Below are 16,178 nucleotides of genomic sequence, written 5' to 3' on the forward strand. Positions count from 1 at the left end.
TGACCATTTCATCGGACTAAATTAATTCAGGTTAGCTGGATACAAGAGGCATAATTCTGAAATCAATTTCAATAAAAACTGCTGCTATTTTTAAGAAAATTCTGATTCTTTAGTTATCAGTTTTGTTTTAAAGTGCATGTTTTGAGCATGAACAAGATTTGGCATGAGAGTAAGCAGGTTGCTGACATGAAATGTTTACATATGCAGTCAAATTAAGTGACTTATATTATGGCTGAATTGTTAGACTGTTCTTTATTCATTTTGGACCCTGTCCTGCATTTGTTTCTGCTGCAATACTGTGTATCCATGCTTCTTTCTACTCTGTTTCAGATAGCTTGCCTTGACAGGATCTTGGCTTTGACACAGTCAAGATCTTTCTTCAAGACTTGGCACTTAATCTTGTGATACTTAACGTTGTGTTTTTATGTGGAAGAGCAAGTAAGCTCTGTATTAAAAACAAATTTGCCAGTTCAGTGTTATGCCTGGCCCAATAATAAATAGTTCAAAGTAGTTTTGGTTCTTAAATCCATATGTATTTTTGGAGTGAGCAGACTAGTTAAACATTTCTTGCACAATACCATAAAGAGCTAAAAATCTAATGTCCATCAAGCTTTATAGGGATACAAACTCCACATTTAGAAAGGTTTTAGACTGGTTTCCAAGATACCTTTTTTCCCAGATACTTACCTTGGTGCTAGATTTCAGTGATTTGTGTGACTATCAGAATACATGCAAAAAACCCTCTGATGAATGATGTAATGGGCCATTGGCTTTTCCTTGCCAACGCTGGTTATGCTTGTGTTTCCTTTGGTCATTCACATTACCTGTTTGAAACAAATAGTTGTCTTAAGCATTCTACCGAAGTCTCTGCAGTGCCACTTTTAACATGAGCAGAGGAAAAGGCACGGCTTGGTAAGGACTATGTTGTTAAAATAAACCACCACCTACAATGTGGGAAACTTACAGCTCAACTTATATGTTGGTGTCATTACTGTCACAGTGCAAATCCTTTTCAAATATACCAATAGTAGCTAATACACAGAGTACTTCTGGTTGCAGATGGCGATCTCAAGCTAGAGCTGAAAGTGTTCTGCATTACCTCCAAAGAACTTGGCTAGGTTTCAGAGGAGCCGCAAAGATTGCATTCTCTGTAATAATGATAATAGAGATGAATAAATCATTTAATCTGCAGCAGTCTGGGATTTTTCTCTCCCTTGCTTGTGAGATTTGTCCCAGACAGTTTCAGATGACTTGATGTGTTCTTCCCTGGGAAAAATCTCAGTTTAAATAGTGTTTGCTGTGCAGTATAAACTTTTAACCCCAAGTTCCTCTCCCTACTAGTTCTGTAGGCTAGCCAAATATTTTTTAAATAGTCACTAGATGTGTGTGTTCCCCACATGCAATGTTGTCATACTTTCATAGCATTTAGTTTACATAACAGTGTTCGTATATTGTTTCAAGTCTACTCTTTTGTCTTTAATACGTTAACATGTGAGCTTTATGAACTCTAAATGTAAATTGCTTCTAGTGCAGCAACATTCTGATTAAATTCTAAGTTAATTTAAAGATGAACTCCCCGTTTACTTGAGGGATCTCAGTCTTCACTTTCCATACTATTGGATTAAAAATGGGAAAGTTGCCTTGAATAAACAAGGGTTGGCTCCTTTGGCAACAGTATCAAACCTCAGAACATTTCAGTGAGCAGTGCTGTGCTTACTGTATTTGTTCTTCCTTTGGAAAACTTTGCTGGGTAAAGGCAAAGCCTCATCATAAAGGTGTAGCAGGAATTTACATTTATGGAAGGAGAGAAGAGAAATCCCTGAAATTGTATGCCTCCATCCTGCTGTTTGGATGCCTGGCATTGCTGGTTGCTTTTTCTTAGTTGTCAAGACTAACTCCAGAAGTATAACTCCTTTTCCTGCTGTGTGCACTCCACGCCAAGGAAAATGAGTTCCATAATTGGAGATTCTCAAGTGAAAGTCCTGTAGCTTGAGCCCTAAGGTACCTACTGATAGGTGGGAGTGCTACCTCCCATCTGTTCAAGATCACAGCAGCACTTAGGAAGAGGAACCTCTCCCTTTCTCCCCCTATGATGGGCTTTCAGAATACGGTGCCTTAACCAGCACCTGAGAAACAAATAAACCAATTGGTCTGAGCCAGCCAGTACTAGGGCTTGAAGATTTTTTTATATTGTATCTTTTAAATCTATCCTATTAACTTCCTAAATGTATTGTGAAGCAAGTATAAAAAAGTTGAGGGTTACTTTTTAAATTTGAGCTCTTTTCTAGGTGCAGAAGAATTACAAACGGGAGAGGAACTTAAGTTGCGACAAATCAGGTTTACACATTTCTTCTGCTGGAGAGGACTAGGTGCATCAAAATAAAATACTTATCAAAAGAAATAATCCAGCGCCTACTGGATTTTAAAATGTTTATATGTAGAAGTTTGGTATAATCAAAACAAAACATCAAGAAAAAAACCCCACAACCCACCACTCCAGAAAATTAAGTATAAACCATTGTTTTAGGTTTCCTGGAACATTTTAGGGAAATGAAGTACAGTAGCTGGCTGATTTACATCGTAAGTGAAACACGAACAGAGGTATTGAAGGTGTTGACTTGCGTAGCCAACTGTTCAGTGAAGACCTCTTAATTTGTATCCGAAAGGTGATTTTCATTTCTGAACCTGGAAGCTGATTGTACTACGTCTGTTCTGCTTGTTGATGGGTTTCAAAATGAGGAGGAGTTCTGGTGAGCCCTTCCGCGGTGCCCCCCTGTGTTGAAAAACGAACTCTCCTTACTAGAGAGGGTAAAGAAAAAACAGCATGAAAAATTAAATAGTCAAGAGATGTACTCAGCGTGAGACGATCCAAGTGGCAAGTCTTGATTGCATTATTTAACACCACAATCTGGAATGCTACAGAGCTTCATGTTTTAGTCTGTATTTCACTATAGCATTTCATGTTTGTGCATGAACTGCTGCCAGTCACCTGGTGCTTACCTGTCTGCTCTTTTCCCTCATTTTTTTTGTCTTCATTTCTTACAGCAGTCTTCAGCAGCTTTCAAAATTACAAATGTGACCTTTGTGATGATCTGAAAAACACTGGCCACTTTTACTCGATGCCTAATCAATGTGGTGCTCTTAACACTTTTTTTTTTTAAAGGAGTGACAAGCTTTTTTTACCTGTGCTAATTCTTGATGGTTCTCAAAATACCACGGTTCAACTGTTGCAAGGTCTATATATAGGCATATTTTGCTAATAATGCCCACTCTATGCATTAAACCATAAAAATAAAAAGTATTATGCTAAAATTACAGCAAAATCTAGACAGGCAAAGCATATGAAACTTATTTTCTCCTAATGCAAATTTTGTTTTCTAATGCTCTTGTCCAGTGTGCAACACTAGGATACTGTGATTTTGATATTTTTTTTCTTTTTTAATGTAAGTACGTACCTAACTTCCGTTACTGTTTGTGGGAGTTATACATATGCATCATGGAAAAAACACTTTTGAAAAAACATTTTCCAGACTTTGAACTGTACAAAATCATGAGGATATATTGTCCGTAGATAACTTTTGTCCCTATAAAAAAGTATCTATTGTTAATACCCTGACTTTTGGCATTGGAACTCCTGAATTAAAATATCACAGTATTTATTTCATAACATATTTTACCCAGGTAAACAGAGAAGTGGATTTTTTTGTAACAGCTTCATTAACCAATTAATTTTTTTAAAAAACCAATCTAACGGGAACTAACCTTACAGCTTCCATGAGAATTTTAAAAGAAAAATTGATCCCCTATCAGGTAAACCAGGTCTGAGATATCTGTACTAGTTGATTATCTTTAAAGGTTAAAGCCTTTTTGTTGTTTCTTCTCAAAACATACTTCTTACTGAATTATATTTCTCTGAACATGTACATGTAGCTTTTTGAAGTGGTGATCAAATATGTTTTTAGGAAGTCTTCAGCTTATTACAGAAGAACTGGGAGACAGCATATATTCTTCAAGAGGATGGAGAAAAAGGAAAGAAACAAACTGAGTTTGCAATAGTTCTTGTTCTCAGCTCTGATTTTGCAATTAGTGCAATAAATAATGTTTTGAGAATTAAATATATTTAGAAGTAAAAGATATGGCTTCTTTCCCAACCAGTAAAAGGAGAGGCAGGGAAGATGGAAAATAATCAGGTGCAGTGTTTCTGGATAATGGTAGTCACAAACACCTCCTGTAATATCTGCAGCGAAGGGTGTCAAAATTTTGAGTGCTTGCATGAGGTCTCTTCCATTAGGCCTGTACTGCACCCTAAGGTGACATTGATATGATAGTCATAAAGATGACTTGTCAGGATTTCTTTTCCTAACTCAATTTTAAGTAAGTCAGGAAGGATAGATTCCAGGTGGAATTTTGGGGTGCTAAATGAAGCTGAAAGACTACTAAAATACAATTACTCTCTTGGAGTTCCTCATAAATTGTAGTAGCCCAGAGAATGGAAATTCTTGATGAGCTGCTGCATGAAGAATTTGTCCCATAGGTGATGGTATATGCCTATTGAATTCCATATTGTTGTTAAATATATATATATATTTAATATGTTCTACTGTTTAGATGCCCAACCTACAGAATCTGAAAAGGAAATTTATAATCAGGTGAATGTAGTGTTAAAGGATGCAGAAGGAATACTGGAAGACTTGCAGTCATATAGAGGAGCTGGCCATGAAATACGAGAGGTGAGCTAGAGTGTTACGATTGTGCACAACCTGTGGGTGTTCATTGTCCGATCCTAACCAAATACTGCTGGATTTTAACTTTGCTTGCAGGAGCTGTTCTGGCAAAGCATGTTGTCTATTAAAATTGCTGTCTTGAATTTCTGCTTTGGAATGTCCCTTTTTAACAGCGAAACAGATGTTGCTTGTTTCAGCAATATTAATGCACATATGTAATAGCAAATGATGCTTCTCAAACTTTCTATGGAACTGTTGCTATTGCTTTTTCTTTATATTGCCATGTAAGCTCTTCTTGAGTTAGTGGTGAATTTGGAAAGGAGCATGGCATGACAACAGTGAGTAGTGTCGACAATATTGAGTAGTGTTGACATCTTTTTGTACACTAATTGGAGAAGTCTGATGTGTGGTAATCCTAACACAAAAGGCATCTTGTTTTCAGTCCCTTTTAATTGGTTTTTATTTACTAAAGTAGATGTTTGGAACAGAAGTGAAGTTTCTGTACAGCATATCACTCCATTTTTCCTTTACATTTAAGAAAGGGTGGAATAAATACTCTCTCAACCCCCTTTCCTTCTTCCTCAGATGCAGCAGTGAGGGCTGCTGTGTTCCTGAAGTGAGGAGTTACTCGCTCTAACATACACTTAAGAAATACTATTAGATAGGAGGAGTTTCTGCTTACTCCAGATGAATTTGAGGTACTTATAGCTATTCAGCTTTCATTAGAGTACCATGAGTTTTTTTTTCTCTGAATTTGTAAGGTATATTTAAGAAGGGTGACTGTGTCACACACAACCCTTAGTAGGGGTGATGGTGAAGCTTACTTGCTCTTCAAGGAAGGAGGATGTTCAGAGAGAGGCTGTAGGATTGGGCAGAAATGTGTGTGTCTCAGCAAGGAAGCCTGCAGCATCTGTGGAGAAAGAAGAGAGGCATTCCTGAGAGGAGGTAGACATTGCAGGAAGGAAACTTCATAGCGACCACAGAGGAGTGCGCAGCAAGTCACAGCCCAGGGTTGACTGCAACAGATTTTGGAATTAAGGACTTGACCATGAAGGTGCAGCAGGAGAGTTATGAGCATTTTTATCTCTGTTTTCTTAGTAATTTTCAGTTTCTAAATAGTCAGTTTCTATCTGGAAAACATGGAGAGATTGAATTTAAGGCTCTATGTGTTTGGGAGGCTTACTATAAAGACAAGTTCTATGCATATATACCTCAAAGCTCTGGTTACACACCATGCCTTAGTAGCACTTTATGTTGTTGATTATGCTTAAATGTTCCTAGTCTAATATTTAGCCTGAATTTTGCAACAAATATTTTTGATTTTTCTTTTTCCCCTTTGCAAATTCAAAATAGATACCAACATTAGAGTAGGGCTTTGATCACTAAACGTTTTTTGCTTGGAGGTACCCCAGTAAAGCTGTTAATTTTAATTGATGTAAATTTTCTTATTTAAGTAGTTTTATTTTTGCAGTTTCTTTATACTGTCTGCAAGTTGTTTTCCTATTCAGGATACTTATTTTCAACACAAGTTTTTAAGAGCTTTTTGGAACAGACTGGGTTAGTACAGGCTTGTATCTCAACTGGAAACTTCTCAGTAGGTAGGCTTTTTAATTACTAGCTCTTGAAACAATTGTCCTGCATAGATTATTTTTTTTCCCAGTACTGTATCAGTTATTCTTAATCTAAGCATACTTTTTTCCTCTTTCTTGTCTAATTTCAGGCAATACAGCATCCCAATGATGAGAAGCTGCAAGAGAAGGCATGGGGTGCAGTTGTTCCACTAGTAGGCAAACTAAAGAAATTCTATGAATTTTCTCAAAGACTAGGTACGTGGCATGGTACTAACTTGGGGGTTTTGTCTTCATTAGTTAGTACGTTTGGCATATTCAGATGTGATCTCGTCTGGGTCAGGCCCTTGTTAGTGGATAAAAGCTCATATTGCATAGATTCCTTCAGTAGTTTGGAATAGATCTTACTTACATCTGCATACTACCTTCTTGCATGTAAACAAACTTAATTCAGTGGATACCTTAGAGGAGAGAGAGAGAATGGGAGTGTACTTGTTATCCTCTCTCTCTACCCCTTTAATAACTCTGGAAAGCACTAGCTAGCTGATTGTTTTGAAAATTAGTAAACTAATTCATTGGCAATGAGTTCTGCTAATGTTTCTGATACTAAGAGTTCTTAAAAGTGACTGTTATTCCCACCCAAACACCAGAAGTGTTTTGGTCTTGGAAATGCCTGAGCAGGTGCAATAGTTAAGATGGCACTTTGTGCCTTTTACAAAACCAGCTTGACTGATGTGCTTAAGCTGATAAAACCTATTAGACTTGATTTGTTTTTTCACAAACCATCCATTGTTACCTCACTTTTAGACAGTTATTAGCATAGCTCACGAAAAAATGAGCTCAAAAATTGGTAGCTTTTTGCAGGTAAATTCTGCTTTGTTAAAGAGGTGAGATGTTCTTCTCAAGAAGCTAAGCAGGAAATTGGGTTATAGGTTTATCTTAAAAGAACCCAAAACAAACAAAAAAACCCGCCAAACCCCCATATATTCTACTGGTAGCTGTGTGCCTCTAATTCTGTGTTATCTTAAAGGCTGCAGTCTGCTAACATGGGTTATTGCAATATTTCCTACATAAATGTTGCAGACAGAGCTTGAATAAAACTTTTCAAGAAGGTTTTGGCTGTTAGTACTGATTAGACCTAGTCTTAACAGCAGTTTGTAAGTAAATACAGTAACACTGGCACACGGAAGCAATTCATCAAGCCCCTTTATTATTAATTACCATCTATTTTGGCAGATGTGTGTTTTAAGTCTAGCATGCAGAATATCTGTCAGTAGAGATACAAGAAGCAGGTGCAGTTGTATATTGCAAAATACTCTCCTCTCGTTTAAGAGGCAGGATTGCGAGGTCTGTTGGGAGCCCTGACAAGCACTCCATATTCACCAACGCAACACCTGGAGCGAGAGCAGGCTCTTGCTAAGCAGTTTGCAGAAATTCTTCACTTTACACTCCGATTTGATGAGCTCAAGGTAAGAACTTGTAATTTTGTAATCACAAAAGCTAGCAAAGAGAGAACAAGTCTTATTTACCGAAGCAATGTTAGTTGTGTTCTGTTCTAGGATAGAGCATGCCGCACATCCTCAAGTATCTACTATGCTTGGCTTGTTTGCATGACCTAGAGTTAGATTAACTGGAAGGCTGATGAAATATCTTATTAGCTTTAGGCATTTATTTTATTTCAGTTCATACTAATCGCGTTTCTTCATCTGAATTTTGCATATCTCTTGGGATAATGCTGCTGCTTTTTGTATGTGCACACCCATAGTCCAGCTGTTTTCTTGCTAATGTGCAAAGAACTAAACTGAAATGATGTTAATTTGCTGGTCTGATCCTTGGAGGCAAAGAAGCAAATCCATTTTTTTTCAACCTACTAATTTCAAACTCCTGTTTAGGAGACTACTCCTTTTCTTGTTTTTGTTAGATCTTGTGAAAAATCTGAGTATTTAACCAGAAACCTTTGCTCTACATCCATACATATCACTTCCCAACATGTCACAGGCCTTTTTACTTCAGAAGGCTGAATGTTTTCTCGTTCTCAGTCTTACATTTTATGAAAACTTGTCCTTATATAGTTTGTTACAACTCTTCTGCTTCCATGTCTATATAGATGACAAATCCTGCTATACAGAATGACTTCAGCTACTACAGAAGAACTCTGAGCCGTATGAGGATTAACAATGTCCCAGTAGGTAACCCTTGGATGAGATGAAACGCAGGCTTATGCTACCACCTAACTTTTTCATGTGCAGAGCAACTAAGTTCTTCTTTCCTTCTGTTTTATAGGCAGAGGGAGAAAATGAAGTAAATAATGAGTTGGCAAACAGAATGTCTTTATTTTATGCTGAAGCAACGCCAATGTTGAAAACCTTAAGTGATGCTACAACAAAGTTTGTGTCAGAGGTAAGAGTGTATATTTGTGACTTGGATAGTGTACTTCAAAACACTGCAGAGCCAGACATAGTTTTGGAAAACAAAACTCTTCTACCAGGCTTAATTTCACATCTAGAAATCAAACTTGGGTTTTGGAGCCTCAGGGAGCATACAGTATCTTTCTTGGATGCTGTAGAGGTTAGAATAAGTTCAGATAGCCACCTTGTGGATGTGTTGCCAAAAGTTGAAGTATTACAAATTGGTAGTGATAGTTTTCCTCAAGGAGGGAGGTGGAAGTGGTAAGTGTGTTGCCTGCGTTTTGGTCGTGGTTTGGAGCAGAAATTTCGAAGGCAAACAGCTTGATTTTCTGTGGTTGAAATGGAAATGGAATTAAAACATAGCTTCCTTCTTTCCTTACCAAGACACTTATTTTGCTGTGTGAAGTCAAGTATACTTAAAGAGGGGAGAAACCTGAACAGTATTCCAACATTTTGACACATCCCTATTTATCCTTAACTAAGTATTAGTGGTAAAATACAGTCACTACAAGTATTGTGCTTGTCTTCTGATAACTGGTGATTTTTGTCTTACATGCACACTATTTCTTAATAATTATACATTACATGTTTAATACAAAGATACATTAGTTTTATATTATTTTTTCTGGAGTTACGCTTTACACTTGAAATGCCTTGAGAAAAACAACCTCTTATTTTCATTACTTGCAACAATTTTAAGTTTTACTATTGCAGCATATGCATGTATTTGGCTATAGAAATTTCTGTCTTAAAGAACAGCTTAGACGATTCCTTTAAAACTTCCCTAAAGTCAATAGTGTCAATGGTGTATTTCTATAACTACAAATAAGCAAGCAAAACCTGTGTGATAGGCTTTGCTCTGGAAGTCATGAGTCTGTATTGTAACATTTTAAAAAAACAGTGCAAGGCTACCTGACTTACCGTAGTTGTGTTGGTGTTTTCAATTCCTCCACATTGCCATGCCAGCAGATCACGAAGGCTTGATTTAGGTTTTATGGTATAATATTTCACAACAATTGAATTGGAAACTGTTTATCTTCTTCTGCAGAATAAAAATTTACCGATAGAGAATACTACAGATTGCTTAAGCACCATGGCTAGTGTGTGCAGGGTCATGCTGGAAACCCCGTGAGTATAAACAGTGCTTGTATTGTGTATGAATCGTCTCTGTTTATGACATGACTTGTGATGCATAAGGTGAAAGAAATATAATTGGGGTAATTAGAAACTATGCTGTCTTCTTTTTACCAGCTTAGTTGTATTACCTTGACATGAAGCTATCTTGTCTCATTTTCCTAGCCATGCAATCATGCGGTCTACTTTTCTGAACGTATTAATATTTTAAAATAGAATGGCTATGAAAGCTAGACGACCTCTTGGCACCCTTTATAAATGGTTTTCTCATGTATAATTCAGGGAAATACACTATCTGAGCATGATTGCCTAGGGCCCTCCTGAAAGAGGAGTTATGGGCAATGCATTGGGTGGTACCTCCTTGCAAGTTGGTTTGGCTGATGGCTGTAACAAAATTACAGCACTCTGCCTGGGGAATTATGAGAGTTTTAGGCATGAAGGCAGTCCTTTGTCTACTGTAAATTGGAGAGGCACTGGGAGTATGAACAAAAAGTCAAACTAAACTTTGGGGGTTTATCTGTTTCTTCTGGCTCCTAGGTAGTTTCCCATTGGTAAAATTACTCAGGAATGAGATATGTCTTACTTAAGTTTGTCTAAATACTGCAGTACACTTGTTTTAGAGCACAAGATCCCCAAATATTCTTAAACTTCTTAGGAATGGCCTCTCCCATACAAGAAAAGTTAAGTGTTGCTCCTTAAGCTTACCTTTTTTGGCCTTTTTTTTTATTTTTACCTCTCCCTGAGTCAGAAATTTGGGTTGTATGTCAGATGGAGGCAGGGAAAAGGGTAGGAAGCATTGAAAGCAAAGGTAGTATGTATTGTTTTAATTTTTTCCCGAGAGAGGAAAAAACCCAAACCCACAAACCCAAACGTGAAATGGCACGTAGCAGCAGGGTATTATGGTAGGTTTGAGAATCCTTGTTAATCTTCAGATGACTTTCTAAGCAGCAGTCTGACTTGTAAGCAGGTTATTGAAAGGAAAAAGGAAAACTTAGAGGTCTGGGGTTGGTGGGTTTTGGTGTTTGGTGTTGTTTTTTTTCCTCTGAGGATTTATAGTAGGATTTTTCTGTTTGATGTTATTTCGAGCATTACTAGTATGTACTCTTATCTTACAGTGAATATAGAAGCAGGTTTACAAATGAGGAAACAGTATCCTTCTGTCTGAGGGTAATGGTGGGTGTCATCATACTCTATGACCACGTGCATCCAGTGGGCGCTTTTGCCAAAACTTCAAAAATTGATGTAAGTTTATTGTTACTAAATAATCTTTGGAGTATTTAAATTGTGTGGGGGCTCCTTTTTTGTCCTTCAGGATCTAGTACCAGATGTACACTTTGTATTCATGCTAAATGCACAGTGGTAGCTCTTAGCAAACCACATACATAAGTAGCGAGAAATACTAACTAGGCTTTCGGACACGTAAATGGTCATTGTTAGGTCATGGGAAAATCTGTTCTGTTGGAATTCAGGTAGTGTCTTGAAATACTTGTAAACAGTGGTGGTGTTGAAAGATCCAAATCAGAACGACTAGAAAGAACAATGGCATCTGGCTTGTTCCTCACTGTCTGGTAAAAAGCTAGGTTCATCATCCACCGTCCTTAAGTCTTTAACTTTCTGCTGTTGTTCGATAGTAAGCGTGGGAAATACATGCTGTTACTGTATGTTCCGTCGTGGTTGTTTCAAATGAGTTGTTCCCGTTGTATTAGCTACAGTTTGTCAATATTTCAGTGGCTGAATGTAATCATTAATGGATTTATGATGAAGATTTTTGTTTATGGTCCCTTTTTTGTCTAAGATTGATAAAGCAGAGCTTGACATCAAAGTGGCATTGTCCAAAGATACACAGATATTTTTTTTAAGTAGCTAAGCCATTGTCATAGGAAAATGTAATACGGAAAGCTTAATTCCTTTCTAATATTAAGAAAATGTCTTTACACTGCTGCCTTTTTTAAACTTTTCTCTCTGACAAATGGAATATAAAACATTCTATAAATTTAGAAGGTATTAGCATAAAAAAACTTATTTTTTTTAACTCCTAGATGAAAGGATGCATCAAAGTTCTTAAAGACCAGCCTCCTAACAGTGTAGAAGGCCTTCTAAATGCTCTCAGGTACTCTTACTTTTTCTTTTGAAATATTTTAATGTGAATTTTCATGAATTGTTCAGGGCATTTCCTTCAGCAGCGAAGTATTCAGTCTGTGTCGCAGGTAAAAGGTGAATGTGGTTATTGCAGGCTTCTCTCCCCATGTGTCTGGAGACAGAGATGCAAGAAGAAGCTACTGTGTTTTAAAAGCCAGGTCATAAACTTGCAGTTGTTTGTTCTAAAATAACTTTTTGCATACTTGGACTGCGTGCAGGTTAAGAATGAGTCTGTAGAGGTAAGCGTGCCAGAGTAGATGCTGTACCTGAAGTTAAAACTGATGACAACGTTTAGTACATACTAAAAGCTAAGTAGAAGTAACTGTGATCACATCTACTGGTTGAACAACCAAACAAGCCACATGGTGTGCGCACTGTGGCTTGTGCCAGCTTACCAAAGAAATGGCTGGAAGTTTGCATTGGCCATATCCTCAGCTGTGTGTGGTTTGACCATGACTTAATGATTCTGTTTATTATTAGTAGAATATAAGAACAGTTTTACGTGATTTTTGTGTTTCACAGATAGCTTCAAACATGTAGGGCAGGTAGTTCTGTTTTGCGTTTTTTTAGTATGTAACTAGAAATTGTTCTTCTCTCACAAAGTGCTAGGGCAACAGTCTAAATCTTTCTGCCATAGATTACATGAGAGAAGTTGCCACATTAGTTGGAGAGGTAAGGAAAAATCACTGATTCTGTATAGAAACTGAAAACCCACTACTTTCGATCATAAAGCTGCATCTATAGTCAGTTACATGTTCTTCATGTGAGTGTCCGGCATCAGAGGAGTGGCAAAAAGTGCCAAAATGTGATGGGCAATTAAACACTTCATCTTGTCCCTACTTGAAAAGGTATCGTGTCATTTTGGTAACAGTTAACTGTAACTGAACGTTGTTATTCATGGGCTCGCTTTGAAATGCGGAAGCTTTAATTCGTCTTGCCTAAAAGTGCAGTTGTACTTCATTTTTCTTATCTGCACTGAAACTGCTTTAATTTCATTTGCCCTCATTCTTGTGTTGAGATGTGGTATGAAGTGAAATAATGTGGCATCATAAATGGTTTCACTTGCAAAGTTTTTTCAGGTTATTAGCTAAAGAACAAAAGTAAATTTGGGCTTAATTTGAGACTTCATGTGAGTATTTCCATGCTTGAATCATTCTGTTACTCATCTCTGAACCTCCTGTATGTGATCAGTCTTTGAGATGGTGATCAGTAAAAACACAAGCTTCCAGAAGGAAGATGCTAAATTAGCATTTGTTTTCTGACTAATTCGTTGTGATTGCAGCTGCAACTGAACACTGATCTTTACTGGTACTTCATTTGTCCTCATCATGGTTGACACTATTCAAGTACCTGGGAAGCGTAGTTCAGGTGCTTGCTCCATTCGGTGTTGTTTTATGATAAGTAGTGTAAATTCACCCTGTGCTCTCATGCTGACCTTCCAGCACAACCAACCCATTTCATGCATGCATACTTTAACAGGCCTAGCTTCGTAAATTTGATTACTTGTTTGGGTGGGATATTTAAATCTTTTTGTCTAAATGCCATCTTGAATTGTTAGGAAGAGATGCAGAGGTGAGCTGCTTTGTGTGTGTGATGAAAGCAGATTCAGGATGATGTCATGAGAAACTAAGTCTTAGATTCTGGAGGAATGTTAGAAGTTCTTGTGATTTCTCAAGAGATAAATAATGTGTCTCAAAAACAAATGGAAGGTGGTATGGATTTCAGAGAGAGATCAGCTGTTTATAATTTGAAATTCATGCAAGTATTGTAATCGTGTTCAGCTTTTTCACATGGGCAGAATACCAAGTGCAGTAACTTTTCAGGCTTTTAGAAAACCTTAGGCCTTTTGTTTGTGGAACGTATAAATTGCCAAAAAGTGCTGAAATCTATATTGATAGTAATTTCCAAATCAAAAAAGTCATTGTATATTCTTGAAGCGAACAACTAAAATGTCACTGCAGTTGTGGATAACAATGAAAATGCTAATTTAACATATTAAATTTAAATTGCAAAATAAGTTTTTACTTGCTTTTGCATTACAGTTAGAAGAGGAAGATCAGGGAAGCCAGCACTGAGGATATACAGTACTTTCTTTCAAAATAAGAAATGACTAAGTTTTTTGTAGCGACTTGAAAATGTGTTGCTAGAATGTCTATACTACTTAGTTTTAGCAGCCCAGTTACTTAAGCAAGCAGGAAATTAGGCAGAAAAGCGATTAAATCCATTCTAAACCCATTACCATTGAGGAATCTTAGAAAAGTTTGGTCACTGAAAGTTTTGAAGAGAAGTTTCTGAGGCTGTGTGTTATTTGAAGATGTTTCCTGTGGACCGGAGACCTTGAGTTAGTCTTACTGATAATTACTTATCACATACGGAAATGTAAATTTACTATGAAATGTCCTAAGTGCACAAATGCCGTCATCCAGCTGAGGCTTATTTTGAATGCCCCTTGGTGCAAGGCTGTTGGGTTATCGTTCTGATTGATGATAGCATTTTCTGATCAGAATGTCTGATCTGTGTATTGGGTAACAACTGTGGAGCTGGGGGTGATAAGTGGCCGAGAGTGAGCCGTGAACAGAGAAATGGTGTATTTGTTAAGCCGAAGTAAAGTAACATCCGTGCTTTTCTCAACTTGATTTTTATTTCTCTGTTTAGGTACACAACAAAGCATTTGAATGATGAGACTACCTCCAAGCAAATTAAATCCATGTTGCAATAACAATTACCTGGAATCTGCACCTGCTGTAGACAGACAGTATTCTGCAATGACTGAGATGCACAGATTATTTTTTTTTTTTAGTGATTGCAACTACTATCTCGTTCATTCTTGCTTTTTATTTTCTCTCTTCCTGTTTACCTTTTTTTTTAATCACTTTCTTGTTCTTAAGTAAGCTCAGACTTCTTTTCTGTGCCAAATCAATGAAAATTACCAGTTCTGGAAGGTATTTCTACTTTTCAGAATAGCCATCCTAAGTGGCAGCTAATTATGCGTTGCATTTGGATTTCTCTGTACTGGGGAAAGATTTGTGACTTGAACTAAATATTTTTAAACTTGTGGTTTTTTCTTTTTTTGAAAAACTAATATTTAATATTGCTTCTTCTGCATGGCAAGACTGCCTACTTCTGCTATTTAAAAATCCCTTGATGACTTCATTTTCTATTGCAGCTTATTTTCATGTGCAACCATGAGGAAACTAAAAGCAGATTTGTTTAAATTAACTGTGTTTGTACAAAATGGTACCCAACACAAAGGTTTTTTTAAATGAGTAAAAACTGTTTTGTTTAAAAGTTACGTTTGCATTTTGACTCATTTTTGTAAGGATGTATGTTGTATGTTTAACCTTTAATAACTAACGTTAAACTGTGGTGTGTGCGTAGCAAAATTACGTATGCATGTTCATGTCAAATGATTGGCTGTGGATAAGATAATAAAATCGGCTTTCATTTTTCTAAGTGTGGTTTGATTTACCAGTATTTTGAGTGAGATGTCTTCGTGTTCTTTGGATTTTTACAAAAAAATAAATTTATAAATTTTATATAGTGAAAACTCTGCTGTTTCATTACCAGTAACCAGTAGTCTAATCCACTGATTTAAGCCTAGCGTGTTTCAGGGTTCTTGCTCTCCGCGCTCTGCTGCTTCACTCTCAGAAATATTACTCATACAGGGTTTGGGGGGAAGAACTTTGTGCAATCCATACAGATCCCAGTGGATGTTGCTGAAGAACCTGCATCTTGGCTACCTGTGCTGATGTCTCAATACATCAGAGATGGTGTTCCAAATCAGGCTACCGGTTTGGCCTTTCCTGTACCAGTGCTGCCGAGATTAACTTCCCTCGCTCTGTACTGGTTTATACCCTTGTAGATCCAGATATTTTGAACTGTGTAGAAAAACTGAATAATCTTAGCATGCTAAATAATGTTTCGTGTTCAGCTAGCATTTTAATGCAGGTTGATAGGTTGGTGAAGAAAATGAAACTGTATTGGGAGAGGAAGAATTGAAAGAGAAAACAAGATTTGAGAATTACTAGAAAGAGCATCTCTGGGAAATGGCACGTTTTGCATCAGTGGGCAAACAGTGCACCTCGTGTGTGTGGTGCTGTTGTGATTATGGCTAAAATGAGTTGTCAGCATTCTGGAAAGGAGATTTGAAACCTGCAGGCAAGCGTGAACACCCTCAGCTTGATTTGCTGGACAAATAATATTTT

At 37.1% G+C, this 16,178-nt stretch overlaps 1 protein-coding gene across 14 annotated transcripts in view; it reads left to right on the plus strand.

Annotated features, from left to right (window-relative positions):
- The window catches only part of CYRIB (CYFIP related Rac1 interactor B), a 98,762-nt gene extending 83,336 nt beyond the window's left edge, over nt 1–15,426 (plus strand). For all 14 annotated transcript variants that reach the window (XM_055798181.1, XM_055798184.1, XM_055798183.1 and 11 more), the window contains 9 exons: nt 4,609–4,730; nt 6,445–6,550; nt 7,625–7,761; nt 8,400–8,477; nt 8,576–8,692; nt 9,749–9,828; nt 10,950–11,076; nt 11,874–11,944; nt 14,629–15,426. In XM_055798181.1, the coding sequence (XP_055654156.1) occupies nt 4,609–4,730; nt 6,445–6,550; nt 7,625–7,761; nt 8,400–8,477; nt 8,576–8,692; nt 9,749–9,828; nt 10,950–11,076; nt 11,874–11,944; nt 14,629–14,692 (902 nt within the window). In that variant the 3' untranslated portion in view covers nt 14,693–15,426. The remainder of the gene's footprint in view (nt 1–4,608; nt 4,731–6,444; nt 6,551–7,624; nt 7,762–8,399; nt 8,478–8,575; nt 8,693–9,748; nt 9,829–10,949; nt 11,077–11,873; nt 11,945–14,628) is intronic.
- Nucleotides 15,427–16,178: the final 752 nt, after the last annotated feature.

Source organism: Falco peregrinus, chromosome 3 (assembly GCF_023634155.1).
Source record: "Falco peregrinus isolate bFalPer1 chromosome 3, bFalPer1.pri, whole genome shotgun sequence".
In the NCBI taxonomy this organism is placed as follows: Eukaryota; Metazoa; Chordata; class Aves; order Falconiformes; family Falconidae; genus Falco; species Falco peregrinus.